Below are 20,850 nucleotides of genomic sequence, written 5' to 3'. Positions count from 1 at the left end.
CGTTCTCCCTGTCAGAAACCTTATCTTCAAGCATCCTGACGCTACTTTATGAAGGAACATAACATTATGGTGAGAGTTTTTCAACTAATGTACAAATTGAACTGCAGTGTAAACTGATGACATTTATGTGACCCTTTCAAGCTAAATACAACTGAACTGTGTTTGGGCAGTGTTTCTCTCAAATACCACTAGAGGGAGCTTGTGTACCAACAGGTTGAGATTTATTGTATGTTGACAGCAAACAGCCTAAAACTGAAAATCTTTTACCAGTGAGTCTATAATGGCGATGGCACTGCTGGAGGTTCTGTGCAGCCTGGCGGGCTGGTTGGGTCTCTATGCGTTACTGTGCCGGGTCTCGCCTCAGCGCGGGCCCGAGTGGAACTGTCGACTTGTCACACTGACGCATGGCGTCGTCATTGTGATGCTGACGGCGTACGTGGTCTTTGTGGAAGGACCTTGGCCCCTCACACATGCTGGTTTGACATTTTTATTCACATTTGCCATTATTTGCATTGTTGCTAGGCAGAACTGAGAAGTTACACATCAATGTGTCATCGCCAGGTAGCGAAAACACGACTCTTCAGACGTCCGCGCTGTGCGTCTGTCTGGGCTACTTCCTGTTCGACATGGCCTGGTGCGTACGCTTCGGCGGCGAAGGCACCGTCATGATGGGTCACCACGCCGCCAGCATCGTCGGGATCCTGCTGGCGCTGCTGACGGGCGAGTCGGCGTGCGAGACGTGCGCCGTCATCTTCGGCAGCGAGCTCACCAACCCTCTGCTGCAGGCCCGCTGGTTCCTGCGGCGGCTGGGCCGCTACGACAGCCTGCTGGGCGACGCCGTCGACCTGCTCTTCATCTTCCTTTTTGCCACCGTGCGGGTGGGCGTGGGCGCTGCCCTGTTCTACTGCGAGCTGACCTCACCCAGGACTAGTTTGGCGATGAAGCTGGGCGGCGTGGTGATGTACGGGCTGGCGTGGGTGTTCATGGTGGATATCGGCAAGTTCGGATACAAGAAAAGTCGGATGCGCTTCAAACAGTGGCAGGAGAAGTGCAAAGATTCTTGACAACAGAAACAATTAAAAGATGTCTGGATTCTTTCTTATGGGGGGGGGGGGGGGGGGGACACTTGAAAATATGAAAAATAGCACACGGAGAATTATTTTTGTCTCATCACACCATGTCTGAAATAAACACAAATAAGGACTTAGAAGTAGTATTTTAATTTTCAATAACTTAGAAGAAAAAAAGACATTATTTAGCAAGTAGACCAGTAGTAGTGCTGAACAGTCACAGTGGGCACTCAAATAAAAGCATTTCAAAATCCCTGACGTAGAAAAAGACCCCAGAATGCTTTGCTGTCCAATAAAAAACATGTGCGGTACATTTAGTTCTTTTCTCCAAATTTAAAAAACCAAAAGTCGTTTTTGCATTCTTCGGGGAAAGCTTCAAGGTGACAATCCTCAACCACCTCTTTAGTCCTTCTTGGCATGCTTGTCCCTACGCTTGCGGATCGCCTCCACAAGCATATGGAGCAGCGCCACGAAAGCGGGCACAGCCACGGGCACAAAAAGCGGGATGTAGATGGCGAACTTCTGGTCGTCGGGGAAGTAGAGCAGGTGGAGCAGGGACGGGTCGAAAAAGGCCCGCTCCGACGCCAGGATGGCCTCCTTGCTGTACTGCAGGGCGAAGGCCAGGTTGCCCGACTCCAGCTCGGCGCTCGCCAGCCGCAGCGACGCCACTGCATTCGACACCTGTGGCAAAGAGTGACTTTAATGGGTCAAAAATATTTTCTCCTCTCTCCCAAAACATAGCATGCACGTGCACACCTGCTCGGCAATGTTGTCGTTGATGACGATGTTCTCGATCTGGTCCAGCAGTTGCGCCAGCGATGTGATGGTGGTGGTTGCCGTGGCGATGTTTTCCACGGTGCGACTCCACATGAGACGGTCCAGTTCCCAGTCTAACAGGCCCGAGCTGTCGGGCGGCGCCAACAGGAATCCGGCGGGAGGCGACAAGGGATGCACGCCCAGCAGCAGCCTGGGGGGGGGGGGGGGGGGGGGGGGGGGGTCGTGATGTCACTCACGTTTTGTCATTCTTCAAAGACGTGTGACGTTACCGTAGTTGTGCAAGGAAGACGCCCATCACTTTGGTCATGTTGATGTTGACATCGAAAGCTTGCATATCCGGTCCATAGAAGCCGAATACATTATATATCTAGGAAGACATTTGAATATTAATGTCAACGTTAACGGCGACAATGCAGATCATCTCTCACCATGATTCCGCCCCATTGCGGCGAATGAAAGGCGTTGGAGGGAAACTGTCGCTTCTGCTCATCGAGGATGTAGAGCGGCATATGTTGGTGGTCGGGCACATACAGCAGAAAGTTGAGCAGCGGGTTGGACGAGGCTGCGTTGGAGCCTGAGCGCAAAATGTCAACAAAGTTCACTCATGTCAAGGTCCTCCAATGGAAACATCATCAAGTTACCCAGTCGAGCCTCGACGGGATTGATGACGTGCGGGAGGCTGTCGGCGCTCAACGTGTAGGCGTGGTGGTTGCTGTCGAATTTGGCGTTGACGCCCAGAAAGGAATAGGACACCATCTGCCAACACAACATGCGCTTTAGAAAAGGATTTCATTCATTGTTGATTTGATCATTCAATTATATTCAGACCGATTCATCATCTGGTCGATTCCATACAGAAAAACAAACAAACCTGAGAGTCGACGCTAAAATTGGCCAAGGGGCTGAGTTTGGAGAGCATGGGTTGGACGTAGGTGTAGACGGCGCCCTCTATGTCCCAATGCACGCGGTGCCACTTGGGGTCAGGATTCAGCAGGCTGAAGGTGATCTCGTAACCTATAAAGAGTTGCGAAATGGTGACCAAGGAATTCTGTATTTTTTTTAGAATGTATAGCTCGCGCTCCTAACCCGGACTGGACTTGAAGGCTCTCATGCTGTCAGCTTTGGTTTGCAGACGTCCCGGGCTGAGTCTCACTCTGTCGCTGAGGGCGGCCGTGATGTCGTCGTGACTGAACGAAATGGTCCGCAGCACCTCCTTGACCCGCGTCTCTGTATAGGCAAGCACTTGATCCAGCGTCCTGCCCCCCATCGTCTCGGCGCCGGCGCGAAGCAGGGCCGTCCGTCGCTGGCCCACGTAAACCCTCACATCCTGTTAGCAGAAAGGTCAGACTTTTTTTTTTTCTTATGATGCAATACACAACCATTTTTTATTTTACTTTTTTAAAAGAGACTTTAAAGTTTGAACCTGAGGCAGCAACAAAGACAACAGTGGGATTATGTAAATCACCAAAGAGCCGCACGGACTTTCGCTGAGTGCGTGCAAGGACTGATTGATGGCTGCAAAAAAAGAAGAGGCCTTGATTCAAAAGGACAAACCACTAAGTGAGCAAAGGATGCAAGCAAAATGTCAGACTGACCATCAGCGGTGGGCTGGTTCAGGGCGTCCTCCTCCATGATGGTCGCAGTGCGATAACGCATCTCATATCTATAAGTCAAAGAAGTCTCTCCTGCAAAGTTTTTTTTTTTCAATTTAAATACATTAATGCTAACACACAATGCAAAACGCCATAGAAGAAAGGTTAGGAGATGAAGATGCGCCTTGGTAATTTACTGTCAATTTCGTGGTCCTCATCTAGTGTGCGCGTCAGGGGAAGCTTCTTCTGAAGTTCTGGTGTCAGCGTCCCGCGAACGAACACCACCTCCACGTTGGCGCTCAGATCCAGCTAGAACCGTGTCCAAAGCAAAACGTTTTAAGATGTCAAAATGAGGCAGAGGAAGAGAAAGACAATAAAGGCTGACCTGCAGCTCAGCCAGCTCTTGAATCTGAGCCATGGGCAACCAGGAGCGGTACGTGGTGGTGGTCCGCAACCATACAGGGATTCCCACCAGGATGACCACGGCCACGATAGAGAGGGTGGCGAGTCGGCTGCGCGTTTTCTCTTTAAAAATGAATTGAAATATCCCCAGGAAGTTGTTAATTGTGGCATTAAAAAGAAAGGTAGCTTTGAGGTTAGTTTCTCTCGATGCTAGCCAGATTTCTTCAAAGCGCGACGGGCAAATAAAGTGATCTACAGAGCATAATACAAAATATGATATTCATTATTAATCTACAATCAAATGGCACTGTTGCCTAACATGGAAAGTAATATTGACAAGCAGCGCTCTGCAAGTACTCACCCACTTCCGCGGAAGCCATTTTTGCAAATGAATGGGTGCCCAACGTCACACGTCACGTGTTCAAATATGTGACGTCACGTTGAGCTATATTCTCGCGAGACCACGCAACACTTTACGGCCGAAGTCTGACCATTTTTATTTTTAGATTTTAAAATACCCAATATAGCATATATTTAACATCCAAGAAGGTAGCGTTATTTTTATTTTTAATCATATTTTATAAGAAATTATTCCACTCATTTCACAATAAGGATAGCCAAATAATTTGCCTTTACTGTGTGAAGTTGCAACATAAAATACATATAATAAAGACTACCCAGAAAAATACAAGCAGGCATGCTATTTAGTTTAATATAGTTTATTTGTCTTAACTATTTGACACAGCAAGTGCTTCAAGAACAATATTAACAACACAAACAATCACAGTTGATCCAATACAGCAGTGAGTCCCCACAAACCAAGCATCATTTTAATGAACTTCTTTGCAATCCTGGGGAGAGGGGAATGACACACAATATTGACAGCTACACACAACCGTATACATTAAAACGGTGCAATTTAAAGCTAACGTGGACACACACGCGCGCACACACACACAAAGTTGACTGATTAGTGGAGTCCCTTGCATCTTTTCAGACCAACATTGCCTCCTCGATGTCACCATGTTGCTTGGTCCCACACACATGCTAGGAGACAAAAAGCCTATTTCTTTGTGTTGGTCCCACCTCCAAAATACTTTCATCTGTTTTGATTTGTTTGATCATAAAAATACAGCAGCTCTCTTTTCAGTGTGCTCCTTCTCTGCTTTTTAACACCTAATGTTTTAATCAACATAATGAAGTTCAATAGACAGCGCAGGCCAGTGATGCATGAATAGAGAAGTGTGTGGGGAGGAAGGGCGGCAGGTTTTAATAGCAGAGCAGATATAAGACTAACTAGGTCACATGTTTGCTTATTAGTAGGCGTGATTGGCCACATAAAGGGACTGCCCAGCTGCGCCACCGCTGCCGGAGGACTCGTACTTGCCCATGGCGGCCAAGCTGTTAGCCTGAAAAATGAGAAACAAAATGCATTAAAAAAAATCTAAATAAAAAATCCAACTCGACAACCAGCCTTTTGGCTGGTGTGACTGCTACAGAGCACTACTGCGAGTGCACGCAAGCGACTTCCTGAGAATGTCCTCTACCTCAGCGCGCTTGATGAACTCCTCGGTTGCGGCCTTCTCGTTGCTCATGTCTCCTCGCCAGGCCTGTAGGGCTGAGGCCTGCAGGGCGCGGCCGTAGGAGAAGGTGAGTGCCCAGGGCTTGGCCAAGGGGCAGGTATTGATGGCGTTGAGGTTGACACTGGCCTCTTCCTCCGACTGGCCGCCCGACAGGAAGGTCACGCCTAAAAAGGGCAACGACGAGTGAGTGGCGAGGCCTACGCACAAGGAGTGACGCGACCGGGTCTCACCTGTGACGGCAGGAGGCACGGTGCGGCGCAGGGCAGTGACGGTCGCCATGGCGATCTCCTCGTTGCTGTACTTGGTGGGGCAGGCGTGTCCAGCGGTGACCATGTTGGGCTTGAGCAGGGTGCCCTCCAGGTAGATGTGGTGGTCCGACAGAGCCTTGTACACAGCGGCCAGGACCTCGAGGTGGACGGACGGGCGTGTTAAAGCACTTTTGTTACTTTCTGATCATAAAAGACGACTTGAGCTTGATTACCTTCTCGGTGACGTACTGGCAGCGCTTAAGATCATGGTCTCCATCAGGGAGGATCTCTGGCTCCACAATAGGAACGATGCCATTCTGCAATTAGAACCGTACAAAGTTACCAAAGAAGTTTCCAAAACACCACACTTTTATCTAAACACAAGGAAATGCCTAGGTAATGCACAAAAACAAAGCACCAACCTGCTGGCAAATGCTAGCGTAGCGTGCTAGCACGTTGGCGTTCTCATATATAGCCAGCTCGGAGGGTGTGGTATCGCTGATTTTCAGCACGCAGCGCCACTTGGCAAAGTCAGCGCCGTCCTTCTTGTACTGGGCGCAGCGCTCTGACAACCCGTCCAGACCTGCGACGCAGAGAAGCATCCGCTAGTCAAGCACCTGAAGATGGTCGATGACGATTTGTCTGTGTTATCACCTTGAGTGGTAGTCTCTCCATTGGTTCCGGCGAGGGGAACAACACCTTTGTCCACCTGCGAAAAAAAGTCACTTTAGATCAGGGATGGGAAAACCTTTGTGTGCAACTTTTTTTTTTTTAATGGACAGAAAAAAAATTAAAACTGAAATTTCGCAGGTTAAATGGTTCATTTAAATAACTTGCGGTGGATGTAATGAACTGCCTGCTCTTGAAACCTGACCCTGTGTTGACACAACACTGTGAGAGCGTGCGTGATTCCTTTCAAGAGCAGACCCACGGGAAGACAAAATGGACCCCAGCCATTTAGAGGGCGCACCTTGATGCCGACGACAATGCCGCGGTCCTTGATGAGCTTGGAGAAGGGCGTGCCGTCGTCGGTGTTCTGGTAGAGCGTCTCGTGAAAGAAGATGACCCCGCCGATGCAGTTGTCGATGCGCCCGTCGGCCGTGAACAGCAGCTGACGGTAGCGCCGGCGGTTCTCCTCCGTGTTGTCCACGCCGATGGGGGTGAAGCGCTTCGCCATGCTGCCTAAAAGAATTTGAAATTCCATGTTATGACATTCCAGCGCTTTTTTTTTTTCTTCTTAGCCACGTGCAACCGAGGCATACCGGTGGACTCGTCGGCAGCGAGGATGCCCTTGCCGGGGGCCACGATCCTCAGGGCGATGTCCTGCAGCTCCTTCTTCTGAGCAGGAGTCAGCGCGGGGAACTGGTGAGTCATGGTGGCTGCAAACAAACACACAGACAACATTATCTTTATGGTCACCCATCCAACGTGGCAACTTCTAGCATCCGAAGAAAGCTGCATTTTTACTTCTAGGCCGACTGTTCCTCAAAAGCCAACTTTGACACAGCGTCTGGTTCGTGACTGAAGGGAACCCGGCAAACAGTCAGGACGTGCCGACGAGCACGCTTTTATCCTCCCCCCCTCCCCCCGCTGTGCTCCGCCATAAATAATTGATTACGCAAGCTCTCTGCTGCACAAGCAGACAGAGGCGGAGCTACTATTACGTAATGGGATGCTGCTGGGCTCGCCGCGCTCTCCTCAGCAACCCTACCGGTTGCCTCGTTTTTTTCCCAGCCTCATTCATTCAATCTTTCTTTCGTGCCGTTTAATTGTTACCTTTCATTGTAATGCCCACCACAGAAGGTCACTCATAACAAAAAGGACATCTATACAACCATGTTGACATACAAATGAAATTCGATGACTCTAGCTAACGACAACATTTTGGACTAGTTTGCAGTCTAGTAAACTTCCACATGGAGTTCCACACAGAGGGGGGCATTCATGCAAAGACAATGGATCGGGCGGAACAAAAAGAAATGTGCTTCTGCTGACGGGGTGACAAAGTGAGTCGGGCTTGGAGGCCGGCCAACAGGCCCCGCTCTTCCTGCGTGCTAATCCTCGGCTTAGGGAGCGCCGTGAGGTAACAAACAACACACGATGCAGGTGAATGTGAAGAGGTCGTAGCTGTTTGTTTACACTCGATAAAAAGTGGACAAAAGGCGGCGGCGGCAGCTCGCAGGAAACACACGCTCAGCAAATCTTTTGTCAAGCACGGAATGGTGTATGAGCTCCAAAGGTGTTGTGAAAACATTTTGCAAACCCAAACGCCAACTGAGACAAATCACATTATAAAGGCCTACACCAATTATGCTGAGGCAAATTGCATGTTTAAATCTGCCAATATTGGATAGATAATATCAAAATATACAAAATGGCTGCTTGAAAACAAAATGGCCTGATTGATTCCTGTCCGCTTTCTATTAGACGTTCTTGAGACTTTTTGCGTCTCCTGTTATGATACATTGATTTCTGCACCCAATTTTGCATCTAGCAATTTGAGGGGGGATTTTTGGTTCCCCAGACTCCTTTAAATTCCAAGAATGTGTGACTTGTCAGAGGAAAGACCTTCACTGTCATGTAAACAAGCAACAGGTCGAGTGCAGCAGGGGCGTCCGCAGTGTCACAAATGGAAAAATGGGAGGGGGGGGGGGGCATGCAGCCTGTTGCGCAGCGCCTTTAGTCGCCATTTCTGCACTGCGCCATCCATAGACTTCATTCACACGGTCAACAATGCATAAATTTCGAAAACCTTCTGAAAAATACTCAACTATCTCACTACTAGTGTATATCTTTTGGCCCCGCCCCCTCCCCCACCAAGGATGTCTACGTGCTCAGGAGCAGCTACTCCCTCGCGCGCACGCCACCCTTTCTCACGGCCATCACACGTGCACGCGCACCAGCGTTCGCATCGCTGGACGAGCACGATCGAGCCCGAGCTGTTCATTTACGACGACGCAACAGGCCACCTTGTCATCCTTGAAGGTCATCTCATTCTCGCCCACGACAAACTATTGAGAAGCACATTAAATGATAATGACACGCAGAGATGACATTTTTCTGAGAGCTGACAGTTCACGGTTAGCTCACGGTTAAAAGCTAAGCTAGGCACGATGAAGCATCAGCATCACGACAGGGAGGAAACAAAATGGCGCTTGGCAGCTGTGGTTAGATAGACATGTATCCTTTACCTTCTCTCGTGGGGGGGAGTGCGAAGTGACGAGAAGAAGTCCAAGGTGAAGGATGCCGAGCTTCCGCTGAGACCGACTGTGCTGCAGAGCAACGTGACGCTATAGAAAACCTCGGGGAACCGGGGCGGGGCGGAGTGGGCACAGCGTCATACTTGCGGGAGGCAGGGCGGTCGGCAGTGCGCATGCGCAGAAGAGCATCATCCGTCATTGGAATGTGAGAGGAAGTTGACTTCTTCAGGAAGTTGTAGAAACTCGACCGTTTAACGATCAGACGTATTTACTTGATAAACCTGCACATTTTCTGTAGTTTTTTTTTAAATTTAAAATAGAATGCTCTGTTTTTATTCGCACTCAACACGTCATTGGTTCTGCATTGCGTCACAGCTTTGGGTTATGAGTGTTGCAAAATAAGATCGGCATGACACAGCACTAAAACCAGAAGTGTTTTTTTTAGCACTTTCATTAATAGTAGCTGCCTTCTGTACTAATAGCTCTTAATTTACAACTGTTCATTTGAATCAAGGAAACTACTATTTTTTTTTGTTGAAATTGTTTCCTTGAAAATGTTGAGAATGAACTTAGGAAATCAGATCTGACAGAATGTTTGTTCTAGATGTCATTGTGCAGGATTGTATGTAATCTCTCGGTCAACGTGTCATAACTGACAGTTGGGCAACGACTGGTGAGTCAACCTGCATGTTGAAATTTGCTCCAATCAAGCGTAGTGACAAACGCAGCACACAAAGGCCTTTTGTTCAAAAAGACACGCTCTTATGAATTGTATAAAGAGGATTTTCTTTTTTGGTAATTATATATATGTATAAATAAGCATTCTCTCAACAAAACACAAAAGTCAGGATCACTCGTGAGGCATTCGGGTATATCGGGAAATAAAATAGGTGATAAGAAAAAAAGCTTTGTACCTGTGAAAACATCAATCTGGAAAACGGCTTGCACAAGTGACTACACAGAAAATAAAATGGGGGGCATTGTCCTCCGCTTGAATGACCTTTCGTTCCATAACACCAGTTGCGGCAATATCGACAGGCGACGTTCAAGTCCATGAACAAATTGCATTTCTTGTTGTGCAAACACAAAAGCTTTAGAAAGGTGCTCTCTTTTGGGTGTCAAACAAACTGTAAACATTTCAGGTGCCTGAGATTCGTTTGTGCATCCTGTGAGAGCAGACTTTGACCAACTGGACTTTCATTGACCATTAAGGAATGCTGAGGCCCCGAAAGAGATGATTTGAGTTTAGCTCAAAATGGCTGCTTGAAATACAAATGTCTTCCTGACTTCCTGTTGAATTTCACACACACGAGTCCTTGAGATATTTCCTCTACATCGGGTCGTCGGTCCAGTTTAGCACGCTTTGTTGTGAAAGGGTAACCTGATAGCGAGTGTGGTTTAAGGCCATGCAGTAAACAACAATGGAGGGTCTGTTTCTTCTTGACGTGGCCATTTTAGGGATGGACCCGCCATTTTGTTAACCAAAACCTTGCAAAGTCTGTTCCGTAGTGATGCAAGCCTTCTCGATTGACGGAATCAGACAAACACCTCCTTACGCGGGCCAGCTACCTGCGCCTGCGCGTCGGGCGTGTTTGGCGGCCCGAGTAACGAGTCGTACTCGAAGCCTTTGAGTGGCTGCAGTGAAAGCGTGAGGCCTCGGCGGGCTTTGGCTGCGCGGTCGGGTCGCTCCCTCAGCTCCAGGATCACCTGAGAAGAAAGGCTGGGTTGTAACAGTTGCTGTACCGTACTTTAGATTCAATTACCTCCACAGGGTGGCGCTGCAGCAGGTTTTGGTCAAAGCTGAGTCCACGGAAGAAGGTCTGGCGTTGGAAACGATCCAGGGTGCGAAGTCGGCGGGCGGGCATTTTGCACAGTAGCTGTACAGAGAGAGTGTGGAAATAACCCAAGAAGGAGAAATAGATGTTCTTTAACTGTGCTCACCTCTGTGATGAGCATGGCCAAAGGGGGGCTCAGGCTGAGGGGCATTTCATAGGGGAAAGACCGCACCCTCCTCAGCATGCCACAGTGGTCCGGCTCTGGAGGCAAGGGGAACTAAGGAGAAATTCAAGCATCAACACCACGACTGGTATGAAAACTCGGGAGTTTCCATGACGACATCACCTTGCCGGTAGCCAACGAGAATAGCAGGATGCCCAGCGACCACCAATCGGCCGCGTGGTTGTAGGGACCGCCGCTCAGTACCTCGGGGGCTGCGGTGCAAACACAGCGTGCTCACAATGCCCTCATAGAATGATGTGGCGGGTTATTCCTCACCCATGTACTGGATGGTGCCGCAGATGGTGAAAGCCCGACCTCCTCGCTCCAGGCGGCGAGACAAACCAAAGTCGGCCAGACGGAGGTGTCCTGGAATGCACCATTAATTCTCATGAACCTCTGAAGCGGACTGTCGTTCGTATTGATGACCAATAAGCAGATGTCAGGAAGGTTCTGGAAGTTTACAAAATGGCACATTGCTGCCCTCTGCTGGACATTAGTTGACTTACCATTGTCTGTCAGCAAGATGTTCTCCATCTGGAAGGAATTGAGAAGTATACAACATTTATCAATCAATGACTTTGAGGCAAAAATCAACTTTCATACCTTCACATCTCTATGGATGACACCAAAGTCGTGAAGAAATCCTACAGAGGAAAAAAAGAGGAACTGTGAATAAACTTGCTCCACATTTAACATGGACGCTGCCCTTTGCTTTAATTCCATGACCGTCTTTATAATTACTCCAAACGTGAGCTCACCCAGCGCAGAGCCCAGCTCGGCGGCAAACACCCGCACCGTGTCCTCTGCGAAGAGTCCAATCATCTGCCAGTAGGTGTAAAGGTCACCAGTGCTGCAGTAGTCGCACACTAAAAGGCAGAAGACGTAATTAAACGTCCACATTTTTCACCCATTGGGTGAACTAGCAATGAGCCTCCGAAACGCCAGGTGGCGACAAAGCTCATCTTAGATATCATGAATAAATGGCTAGATTGTTATGATTGTGCTCACAAATGCTTTTGCATGTAGGATGACTTTTTCCTTGTATTCATTTCTATTGTGCACAGTGCCAGTTAACATGAATATCCAAGGTTTAATCACATTATAATAATCATATGATGCGGCTCACTGGGGTCTGCATACACTCACTTCGTGCATTAGGGATGTGATTCCCAAGCACAACAGTGGGGAGGGGGATAGAGGGGCAAGGGGGTTCGCTGAAGTCCAGAGGGCCAGTGGATGTGCTCTTGTTCACAGAGTGGGGGCGGGCAGTAAAACAAAATAGGTCACACTTTCTAAGTCACTGGATAATCGAACGAGAGGGGGGGGGGGGGGGGCACGAGAAAAAGCAAAAGACGATGGAGTCAAGACAGCACAATTTTGTGAGCCTCGGGATTAGGGAGAATTGTCGGTTCAGGGGTGAGGTGTGGATGTTGAAGGTGGGGGTTCTTTGGGGTGGGGGGGGGTCGTTGCTCTGTGGCTGACTCACTAATGTAGAGGTGGCGCTGCGTCTGCCAACAGTCCTGCAGGTCGTGCACAAACGGGTGGCGAATCTGACGCTGAGGGGAAAATTCAAAGAGTTGTGCCGCCGCTCGGCTCCGACGGGAATCGAGGCTACAACTAGTGGGGAAATTCAAACGTTTCTCCCTGACGAGAACTCGAGAAGTACTCACCTGAACTATCACCTCTTCTTTTGACTGCTCCAGCACGCCTAATCGGAGGATTTCAGATTTGGGAATCACCTGCAGACCGGCACAATATCGTCACACCACTTTCGGCGTCACATTAGTACTTCATTTTAATGATTTAGAATTATTTGAGACCCACTTTGACGGCATACGTTCTCTGTTTGGCCTTGTCCTTCACCTTCAAGATGGGTCCGAAAGAACCTTTGGCGATGTAACTTAACACCTGAAAGAGCAACAATATACATTTGAACACAAGCACATGCAAGGCATGAAAAAACGCATCCACCTGAAAGTGTTCTTGTCCCGGCGCACCCCTGTGGGGGAACTCGGGTAGGAACATAGCGACGAAGCCCGGCAGGCTCCATTCGGATCTCAACTTGTCTGGGCCCACCCCTGCCAGCCTCAGGACGTGTTCGGGGATGTCAGGCGCCCTGCTTTGGAGCATGGGCCGGCGACCCAGGCGCAAAGCGGGCGGCGCCAGGCGGCACAAGGTTGCAGGCAACGACAGGCCCATGCTGGACAGGAAGCCACGCCAGCCTGATGAGAGGGGCTCTTCCTCGCGGCTATCAGCCGGCTTCTGGTGGAGTAGTTTGGGAAGTCAAGAAAGGATTCATCAAACATGATTTCCGCTTATATTCGAAACGGCTCAACGAGTGTACTGAATGACGTGTCAGTCACGTGACTGCCGCCTGCGGGCCACACGGCAGATGTGCAGTGTATGTGTAACGGAGCGTGGAGGATACCATTACTGAGACTCCAGTAGTAGAAACATACAAAATATTGCCGTCTCATTGACCAAAGTACCGCAAAGTCCATTCAAAAACTCGTATTTGCAGGAAGAATGATCACCATGGAAACGGGAGCCCCGCATCATCAGCGTCATAGCGTCCCAAAATGTCGACCCCCCCCCCCCCTCCTCCGTTTACCTTCTTGCTGCCGTCGGCCCCCATCTGCGTGACAGCACACGCGAGCGCGCCTCATCGGTGCCGTCGAGCGTCTCCGGAACCTTCTTGTGCCAAAACAGTTTTGTAAACCTTGAGAGGAGAGGCGAACAAACGCCACTATAATCTACTCTAATACGGAGCAAAGAATATGGCGACATTAAAAAAAAAAAAAAAGGTTAATCCTGGGTGGGCGTGACCATAAACGAAGCCGCCCACACGCTTGTCAGCCAATAGGAGCACGTGAAGAAAATAACTGGTTTAAGCACCGCCTACTGGTCTACCAGATTAGGGCATCGGATGTACAGGCAGTCAATTTCATTTACCGTCCACTTCGAATGACTAAAGCGATACATAATTCACAAGAAACGACAAATAATGCACGATGTGAAGCTCTAAAAATAGTTCATTACACACACTGTGTAATAAAGTCACAATATAGCTAGACTTGACAGCGCAAGTGCCTTTTATTTGTGAGGAAGAACATAATAGTGCCACATGTCCACATTCTGTCCAGTGTTGTTGTGAGGACTTTCTACAAAATAAACCAAACTGCGGAGCTTTAAATTAAAAAAAAAAAAAGGGAGAGTATGATCAGTCGTCTTCATCGAAGTCCTTCTTGCCCTGTGGAGGTTTGGGCCCTCCTGCTGGTTTGGCCATGATGATCTGGGGAAATAAAGAGAGCAAACAGAAGCACAAATTAGTAATAATGTCACCAAGTGAAGGAGGTCTGAGGAAGCAAAAGTCTTCTTGGTCTTCATTTGTTGTCTTACAATTCCAATTGACTGCATGCCCATGCAATCACATCATTGCGTTTGTTTTGAGTGAATTCAATCCGTAACACACCCTTGTCGTGAGGTCAATTTTTTTAACACATCCACTAAAGTTAGTAGTGACAGGCAAGTCTTCACACGTGAGCGCACACACGTTCCAGGACCTACTGACTGTGTGCCTTCTAGTGCGTTTCAAACTTATCGGGCTCCTCGTCCCAGTTGTCCTTGTCCCAGTGGCCACTCTGCTTGGGAGCCTTGGGTCCCCCTGCGGCCTTAGCCATGATGATCTGGGTCGTACACACACAGCTAAGCTAACCGGCTACGCAAGACCGTACGCAGAAGTGACCAATGTTTGCATCTTCCGTGGGACAAAATGCGCCTCGGAGGCCGTACCTGGTCCACTCGCAGTACTGTGATGGCGGCGTTAGTGGCCAGTTTGATGCCCCAGTATTTGACCAGGTACGGGTCCAGGATGCCAGCTTCGGCCACGTCCTTCACCGAAGGGCCGTCTCCCTGAAAAACGACACGTAGTCAGTCGTGGTCGTCCTGGAAAAGTGTATTGTCGTCCGTGTTTATTGGCCCACCTCAATATCAAAACCCGCGTTCTTGTTGCCCTCATGATGCGCCGAGTACATCTTGGAGATGAGCTCGTTGGCCTTCACGCCGGAGTTCTCCGCCAGAGCACGCGGCACCGCTTCGAAGGCATCTGCAAACTTTTTGATGGAGTACTGCTCCAAACCGGGGCAGGTCTTAACAGGAAGAAATAAAATGACAAAGATGTCAGATGATGAAGAATGTTTTGAAGGAGGTCCAAAGGGAAGTGCGCACCTCTCCGTAGGAGGTGAGTCGATTGGCCAGCTCGATCTCGGTGGCTCCCGCACCGGGGACCAGACGGTTGTCCTGGAAACAGAAGGCGAGATCAATTGCAATCTCAATCTCATTTAAATATGTTCATCCCATGCGTATGATGCCACTCACCCTAACGAGAACCTTGAAGGTGTTCACTCCGTCGTCGATGGCCCGCTCGATGTCATCCATCAGGTTGTCGGTGGAGCCTCGGATCACCACGGTGGAGATGGCGCCGTCTTCTTTCTCTGATCCATCCAAAAAAAAAAAAAAAAAAACATTTCACTTGGAAGCTTAAATCACGCGAGACGCTGATAGCGAGAAATGACGCACCGTGTTTGAAGACCACCACCTGTGTGTCGCCCACCTCCGTCAGGTAAACGCTGTCGCAGTGACCGATCTCCTCAGGGGTGGGTGCAGTCTAGAGGGGCAGTCAAGAGGGTCAAGATTTTTTTTATTTTATTCATATTTTTGAAAAGGAAGACTCACCAGCCTGGGCAGCGCTACGGCGCCCACGGTCTTGCACAACCTCCTCAGGTCCCACTTGGAGTTCAGCCTGAGGTAGAGAAATATTTTCTCCAAATATTTGTTTCTATCTTTTGAGAAACCTTCGATTCTAATCTCCTTACCGGACCACCATCAGCTTGTACTTGTTGGCATAGTGCAGCGCCATGTCGGCCACCTTGCCGCCCGTCACCACAACATTGGCGCCGGCCTCCTTGATGGCTTTCACCTGCACCTCCATCATGTCCTCCTCACCCTTGCTGAAGTCCATCAGCTCCTTGGCGTTGTTTATCAGCACCGTGCCCTGCACCCAACAATGTCGTTACTATTTATGTTTCTTCTTACGAGACTAAATAAAGAACCATCATCATTTTATGACTGGCTCACCTTGGTCTCGGTCACCATGCAGTCGAAGGGACAGGAGAAGACGGCAATCTTGGCGTCTTTCACCGACGTGATGTCTCCCTCTGCCTCCTTTTTGAACACCATACCGTGCAGCACGGAGGACGCCGTCACGCCGCAACCCTGACAAGAAGAGGGTTAAAATGTCAACAAGGCCTAAAAGTAAGAATCTATCCACACGTTTAAGGACACTCACCAGGATTTTACACACGCGGACGCTGTCCACATTGAAACTGCCGGACTCTGGGAAGATGGACACTGAAATAAAATGGAAGAAAAGGCCATTAAAAGAGGAGCTATTGAGTGATGTGACATCCAGAAGGGGGCGCTGGTACTAACCGCAAGCTTGTGCGATGAGGTTGGCCAGGTAGTCTTCGTTGCCGTACTGTTTGCTGGTGATGGCCGTGCGGATCATCGCCGAGGCTTCCTTCAGGTCGTGGAGGTTCTTGGCTGTTGAGCACACGCACTCGGGCAGGAGCTCCAGCGCCTTCCGGCACGCCTTCTCGTAGCCTTCGATCACCTGTGTGGCCAAGCCGTTTCCAGATTTTGTTAATGGCCAGAATTTGTTTTGCTGCAAGTATCTGAGAAGTGTTTGCATATTAGGTCCCCATGATTTGGGGGACACAAACACACCTCCGACACGGAAAGGCCCATCCGTAGGAGCTCCTCAGCAAGCTCCAGCAGCGCGCCGGCAAACACCAGGACGAAGTTGGTGCCGTCGCCCACCTCCTGTTCTTGCATGTGGGACGCCATCACGACCATTTTGGCCGCTGGATGCTGCACCTAACGGGTTTCAGAGAACCAGGTCAGACTCAATCAATCGATGATATCACAGCGATGGCAGACTCAGGCGACGTCTACCTCCAGCTCTCTGAGGATGGTGGCAGCATCATTGGTGACAAACAGCTTCTCCAAGTGGTTGATGACCATTTTGTTCATGCCTGGGGGGGAAAAAAAGGGGGCACTCATTTAATATCCCATATTAATTTTTTGGGTGTATGTGATGGGCACGTACCATTGGGCCCGTAGGCCGAGCGTGTGGTCTGTGAAAGTTCTTTACAGGCTCGGATGTTGCGAAAAACGGCTTCTTCAAGACCGGAATAGTGCTGCAATGGATGATGTCATATTTACTAATGGTGATTGATGTGTAGAAAGTATTTTTTCCATACTGAACTAAATCAACCCTGTATTATTTCGGCTTTTAAAGATACGACATACTTGACATTTTTTTTATTTTAACCAATAAACATATGGGGGAAATGAAAATTCCTTCATGCTTATTTCCATTAGCATTAGCACAATTCATGACAGCTTGGTTCTTAGCAGTCATATCAAAACTGATCATCAATGAAGATCTGTACGTTAACATTATACACGCAGGACACGTAAAGCACGTTGATGATGTCTAGATGGTACCATCATCCCGACCACGCTCCAGAACTTTCTCCGGGTCTGAGCATGCAACATTACGTGCTAACGAGGCGGCTATGGCTAACTAGCTAGCACGTTGCTTGACGAGTCTTAATGGCGGGGGGGGGAGTTCCAACGTAAAATTGAAAATACATATAGGCTCACCTTGGCGCCGTCTTTTAACATTTGGGCAAAGCCCGGAGCTTTAGGGATATGGAGGGCCATTGTTTTTTTTGCGGCGTCACAACGTGTAAGGAAAGCCGCAGCGTGGACAGCACAAAGCCGGAGAGATCGAGGAAAGGGCGGGGCTTCCTGTGGCGAGGCGTCGGCCTTTCCACAGTAAGCGAGAAGGGACAAACTTAATATCGCATTTAAATATGCTTTTTTTTCTACGTAAGAATTAATCAGGGGGAAATGCATTATTATTCACTCTGAACACATTGCACAAAGGTAAAATAAAACGTTAATATGGTGCAATCTATTAAATGCATTTATTAGAAAAAAAACACAAGCATATACTATAAAATGGCAGTTTAGTTCACATTTGGTAAGTTTTCCCCCTTTCTGTAATTAGAAAGGTTGTCCTTGGATGCTCGAAATGGCGTATTTCCTCATTCTAAACAGTAAATCATGCAAATCACATTACAGAACAAGTAGATAAGACGAATCACCCACAGGTCACATTTTACTTATCTCACAGGCATAGAGAAAAAACCCCTCTAGAAACTATAAAGAGGCACATTCATATGGATAATACTATAAAACCAAGTGAGACAAATATCAATATCATTATTGCATATGCATACAAATTAGTGTTAGTTCTACGGGTACAATTTTGGTCTCATTCATTTAAAAAATACAGTAAAGAATTGACTAAAGTGTTTCAAGAACATTGTAACTAATACATTTGGTTGTAGCAGCTAGAGGAAGAACAATCACAAAAACAAATCCACTTTCGTTAGCTATACTTAAATTGACCAACAGTGACCACTAATTAGCTTCGAGAAACATGTAACTACACGACACTGCCAACAGGCAAGTAACCCATCCGGTTTCTATAACACGGTATATCTGAAAGATCCTTTACGATGACGTTATTGAAGGCCTCATTTGCGGACGGCTTGGATCCATCCACCGAAACGCTGCGACGCCTGTGAGGCTTGGTGGCTCAGGTTGGAGCGGCTGAGTTTCCCGCTGGGGTCCAATTTCCTCCTCATCACTATGGTCGTTGTCGTCGTCGTCGTCATGTATGTCAAAGAACCGCTCTTGTCCATTGTGTTGTACCTAAAAGGACCAACGCATCCAAATATAATATTCCAATGAGTTTTTGTAGTTGTTAGTCTACTGTCGAGACGCACGAGCAATGTTAAGATGCGAAAGTGTGGGGAAAGAAAGACAACAGTGGAACCTCGAAAAGTCAATTAGGAATAACGCTCCTGTAATCAAAGGCTAAAGCTCCATAAAGCCTTAAGTCCGCCATTTTGTTTTGGGGTTTAAAGTAGCCATTTTATTGCATTTTAATGTAAATTCAGTAACAGTAGAGGTTCCACTGTAAAGAAATGAAGGTAAAAGAAAAGTTGTTCTCATTCCAGGCACATGCATCTCCAACACATGCTCAAATTTCCTCTTTTAGTTCTTGCTATTTGTTTGGATGCATTTACCTTCTCCCCTTATTCTGCTATTTGAGAATAGCCAAAGCGCCTGTTGTAGAGGAGGGGTGGGGGGGGGGGGTCAACAACAACATTCCATATTTAAGTGTGCCAACTGCTGTAATTGCGCACTTTGAATGTCACAGCAGGAAGAGCACGACCGGAAAAAGACATTCTTGGAATTCTATCTGGTTAGAATGGGCGCGCGCACACACAAACAGACGGACGGGTCCCCTCCCATCTGCCCCTTCATTCCCCTCAGTTTGAAATCGAGGCGCGAAGAATGTGCTGGGGTGGGAGGGAATTGCCGGGAGACGCCGGCCGGGATTGATTGGACGGGAAAATCTCAACGGCTCTCCCGAATGCACACAAATGTTTCATTCACATACAAACACGCACTTACTTGTCGTCTCTTCCAATGAGCTCATCAAAGGCCTTCGATAGACGTTTAAGCCTGCGGAGTCCACTTGAGACCGAGTCCAGATCCTGATCAAACTTCCTGTGGTGGGAAAGATGTTTAAAAAGTCAAAGCGATTTATGTGCTGGAGAAACATGGACGTGACTCACGGTTTCTGGTTCTTCATGTTGGGAGAAGCAAAAGGGCTTCGCAGCGCCGCCATGCGAACCAGCTGCCTTCTTCCTCCGTGCTTCACCCCGAGAACGCCGTTGTCCTGCTTTCCTCTGGAGCTCGGTGTGCGTCCAGTCCTGGCCGCGGACCTGCCGGTGCGTCTTGGGGTTTGGATGGACGGCGAGGGAGAGTCGGCCCCCTCGTTGATACGCCCCGGTGTCGCCACCAAGCACTGGTCCCGGGAGAACTCCCTGTTCCTTTGCAACTTCTGAATAGAAGGCGGTCAAGAAAATGAAGATGGGAACGCAGGTTTTTCAGTCCCGAGTGAAGGTACCTGAACCACGCCCCCGATGGAGTTCCGAGCACGGCGTGTCAGCTGGCGGACGGCGTCGGTTTTGGGCTGCTCCTTGGTGGGCTCCCCACCGGCATCCTTCTGGAGGGAATTGGACTGAACGGCGTGCAGCGGGAGGCGCTTGCGGAGGGAAATGCGCAGCGAGTTGAGGGAGGATGAGGAGGATAGCTTGCGGAAGCCTTCAGGAGCCTCGGGGGAGCTCTGGGCATCCGAATCGTCCGGGGTCGTTTGGGCCCGCCAGATCCCAAGTACGGCTTTTGCCACACCATCCATTATGAAAGAAAACACCCGTACAACACTGCGGACGGTTCAGTACGCAACGTTAGCTTCAAGATAAAGATAAAAGTTTTCTATCCCCACACCATCACTAAAGAAAAAAACGTCAATCAAAGATTTTTTCTTAAGTGACGCATGTCTTCCTTACCTTAAAAGAAGCACTTTGTGGAAGACTCGACGAGCCTTCTGTTGTTTGAATTTGGCGGTGAAGAAGAAGCTCCAAGCGGGCTGGGAAACGCCCCGTCAGTGACGTCACACAAAGAGCCCGCCCTCCATTCGTACTTCCGGTAGTTTCGGGTTAAATATTTATATAATTTTTATACAAAAGAATTACGTGATCAAATGTAATCTTTATGAGTTTGGTTTTCATTATCACCAACATCAAATTTGTTAAATCAACGCCTTCCGAACTTTTTTTTTTTTAAGACGTGTGTTTCATGAATACACCTGCAGATGTCGCTAAAGTCTATGCGATAGTTCTTTTGGGTGGGAAAACTTATTTGGCCGTCTCATGAACCTTAACACAATTTCTGCTAAATTACAATGTGATTAAATTCCTCACTGTGCAGTAGCA

The 20,850-nt window shown here is 48.5% G+C and overlaps 6 protein-coding genes across 10 annotated transcripts; 1 reads left to right on the top strand and 5 right to left on the bottom strand.

The window, feature by feature from the left end:
- Positions 1-280: 280 nt before the first annotated feature.
- Positions 281-1,064, top strand: tlcd5b (TLC domain containing 5b). Its single transcript, XM_061300122.1, has 2 exons — positions 281-476; positions 562-1,064. The coding sequence occupies exons 1-2, from the start codon at positions 281-283 to the stop codon at positions 1,062-1,064; spliced, it is 699 nt and encodes a 232-aa protein (XP_061156106.1).
- Positions 1,065-1,201: 137 nt separating this feature from the next.
- On the bottom strand, positions 1,202-4,313 carry pigs (phosphatidylinositol glycan anchor biosynthesis, class S). Its single transcript, XM_061300197.1, has 12 exons — positions 4,203-4,313; positions 3,825-3,964; positions 3,637-3,748; positions 3,443-3,532; positions 3,271-3,362; positions 2,934-3,174; positions 2,719-2,861; positions 2,489-2,603; positions 2,276-2,421; positions 2,117-2,214; positions 1,827-2,037; positions 1,202-1,751 (listed from the first exon to the last, which is right to left on the bottom strand). The coding sequence occupies exons 1-12, from the start codon at positions 4,219-4,221 to the stop codon at positions 1,473-1,475; spliced, it is 1,686 nt and encodes a 561-aa protein (XP_061156181.1). The 5' UTR covers positions 4,222-4,313; the 3' UTR covers positions 1,202-1,472.
- Positions 4,314-4,544: 231 nt separating this feature from the next.
- Positions 4,545-9,023, bottom strand: aldocb (aldolase C, fructose-bisphosphate, b). The gene is made up of 9 exons (XM_061299264.1): positions 8,864-9,023; positions 6,935-7,051; positions 6,643-6,854; positions 6,327-6,381; positions 6,095-6,255; positions 5,906-5,989; positions 5,655-5,829; positions 5,389-5,588; positions 4,545-5,250 (listed from the first exon to the last, which is right to left on the bottom strand). Exons 2-9 carry the CDS (start codon positions 7,044-7,046, stop codon positions 5,158-5,160), a joined length of 1,092 nt encoding a protein of 363 aa, XP_061155248.1. The 5' UTR covers positions 7,047-7,051; positions 8,864-9,023; the 3' UTR covers positions 4,545-5,157.
- Positions 9,024-9,641: 618 nt separating this feature from the next.
- rskrb (ribosomal protein S6 kinase related b) lies at positions 9,642-13,674 on the bottom strand. 3 transcript variants are annotated; one of them, XM_061299267.1, is made up of 13 exons: positions 13,482-13,674; positions 12,842-13,132; positions 12,695-12,778; positions 12,541-12,609; positions 12,357-12,426; positions 11,629-11,736; positions 11,474-11,514; positions 11,377-11,404; positions 11,147-11,236; positions 10,994-11,082; positions 10,814-10,924; positions 10,636-10,749; positions 9,642-10,579 (listed from the first exon to the last, which is right to left on the bottom strand). In XM_061299267.1, exons 1-13 carry the CDS (start codon positions 13,503-13,505, stop codon positions 10,409-10,411), a joined length of 1,290 nt encoding a protein of 429 aa, XP_061155251.1. In that variant the 5' UTR covers positions 13,506-13,674; the 3' UTR covers positions 9,642-10,408. The 3 variants fall into 3 exon arrangements, with proteins under 3 accessions (XP_061155251.1, XP_061155249.1, XP_061155250.1); XM_061299265.1 differs by lacking the exon at positions 12,357-12,426 and having other exon boundaries at positions 11,629-11,692; XM_061299266.1 differs by lacking the exon at positions 12,357-12,426 and having other exon boundaries at positions 11,629-11,692; positions 12,842-13,129.
- Positions 13,675-13,939: 265 nt separating this feature from the next.
- On the bottom strand, positions 13,940-17,758 carry cct8 (chaperonin containing TCP1, subunit 8 (theta)). 3 transcript variants are annotated; one of them, XM_061299261.1, is made up of 16 exons: positions 17,597-17,758; positions 17,037-17,127; positions 16,883-16,962; positions 16,655-16,804; positions 16,361-16,541; positions 16,218-16,279; positions 16,007-16,144; positions 15,745-15,923; positions 15,605-15,671; positions 15,449-15,536; positions 15,248-15,363; positions 15,098-15,169; positions 14,854-15,018; positions 14,663-14,782; positions 14,438-14,556; positions 13,940-14,162 (listed from the first exon to the last, which is right to left on the bottom strand). In XM_061299261.1, the coding sequence occupies exons 1-15, from the start codon at positions 17,654-17,656 to the stop codon at positions 14,452-14,454; spliced, it is 1,674 nt and encodes a 557-aa protein (XP_061155245.1). In that variant the 5' UTR covers positions 17,657-17,758; the 3' UTR covers positions 13,940-14,162; positions 14,438-14,451. The 3 variants fall into 3 exon arrangements, with proteins under 3 accessions (XP_061155245.1, XP_061155246.1, XP_061155247.1); XM_061299262.1 differs by having other exon boundaries at positions 14,442-14,556; XM_061299263.1 differs by lacking the exon at positions 14,438-14,556.
- Positions 17,759-17,903: 145 nt separating this feature from the next.
- On the bottom strand, positions 17,904-20,513 carry LOC133168115 (uncharacterized). Its single transcript, XM_061299391.1, has 5 exons — positions 20,425-20,513; positions 19,983-20,298; positions 19,648-19,916; positions 19,484-19,579; positions 17,904-18,715 (listed from the first exon to the last, which is right to left on the bottom strand). The coding sequence occupies exons 2-5, from the start codon at positions 20,271-20,273 to the stop codon at positions 18,538-18,540; spliced, it is 834 nt and encodes a 277-aa protein (XP_061155375.1). The 5' UTR covers positions 20,274-20,298; positions 20,425-20,513; the 3' UTR covers positions 17,904-18,537.
- Positions 20,514-20,850: the final 337 nt, after the last annotated feature.

The sequence above is a fragment of the Syngnathus typhle genome, linkage group LG15 (assembly GCF_033458585.1).
Source record: "Syngnathus typhle isolate RoL2023-S1 ecotype Sweden linkage group LG15, RoL_Styp_1.0, whole genome shotgun sequence".
NCBI classification, from domain to species: Eukaryota; Metazoa; Chordata; class Actinopteri; order Syngnathiformes; family Syngnathidae; genus Syngnathus; species Syngnathus typhle.
The sequence above is the reverse complement of the archived record's forward strand: the minus strand, read 5'-3'. Positions and strand labels throughout refer to the sequence as shown.

Excerpts from the sequence above, each read along its gene's own strand:
- tlcd5b (XM_061300122.1), top strand. The coding sequence starts at position 281 with ATGGCGATGGCACTGCTGGAGGTTCTGTGCAGCCTGGCGGGCTGGTTG. Across the intron at positions 477-561 it reads TTGGCCCCTCACACATGCTG|GTAGCGAAAACACGACTCTT; the intron begins GTTTGACATTTT and ends TGTCATCGCCAG.
- pigs (XM_061300197.1), bottom strand. Across the intron at positions 3,533-3,636 it reads TGAGGACCACGAAATTGACA|GAGAGACTTCTTTGACTTAT; the intron begins GTAAATTACCAA and ends AAAACTTTGCAG. Across the intron at positions 1,752-1,826 it reads ACGACAACATTGCCGAGCAG|GTGTCGAATGCAGTGGCGTC; the intron begins GTGTGCACGTGC and ends TCTTTGCCACAG.
- aldocb (XM_061299264.1), bottom strand. The coding sequence starts at position 7,046 with ATGACTCACCAGTTCCCCGCGCTGACTCCTGCTCAGAAGAAGGAGCTG. Across the intron at positions 5,990-6,094 it reads ACGCTAGCATTTGCCAGCAG|AATGGCATCGTTCCTATTGT; the intron begins GTTGGTGCTTTG and ends TTCTAATTGCAG. Across the intron at positions 5,251-5,388 it reads AGTTCATCAAGCGCGCTGAG|GCTAACAGCTTGGCCGCCAT; the intron begins GTAGAGGACATT and ends CTCATTTTTCAG.
- rskrb (XM_061299267.1), bottom strand. The coding sequence starts at position 13,505 with ATGGGGGCCGACGGCAGCAAGAAG. Across the intron at positions 12,610-12,694 it reads AGAGAACGTATGCCGTCAAA|GTGATTCCCAAATCTGAAAT; the intron begins GTGGGTCTCAAA and ends GCCGGTCTGCAG. Across the intron at positions 10,925-10,993 it reads TCTCGTTGGCTACCGGCAAG|TTCCCCTTGCCTCCAGAGCC; the intron begins GTGATGTCGTCA and ends ATTTCTCCTTAG.
- cct8 (XM_061299261.1), bottom strand. The coding sequence starts at position 17,656 with ATGGCCCTCCATATCCCTAAAGCTCCGGGCTTTGCCCAAATGTTAAAA. Across the intron at positions 17,128-17,596 it reads TGTTAAAAGACGGCGCCAAG|CACTATTCCGGTCTTGAAGA; the intron begins GTGAGCCTATAT and ends CATCCATTGCAG. Across the intron at positions 15,364-15,448 it reads GGTGGTGGTCTTCAAACACG|AGAAAGAAGACGGCGCCATC; the intron begins GTGCGTCATTTC and ends TGGATGGATCAG.
- LOC133168115 (XM_061299391.1), bottom strand. The coding sequence starts at position 20,273 with ATGGATGGTGTGGCAAAAGCCGTACTTGGGATCTGGCGGGCCCAAACG. Across the intron at positions 19,917-19,982 it reads CCATCGGGGGCGTGGTTCAG|AAGTTGCAAAGGAACAGGGA; the intron begins GTACCTTCACTC and ends CCTTCTATTCAG. Across the intron at positions 19,580-19,647 it reads AACATGAAGAACCAGAAACC|GAAGTTTGATCAGGATCTGG; the intron begins GTGAGTCACGTC and ends TTCCCACCACAG.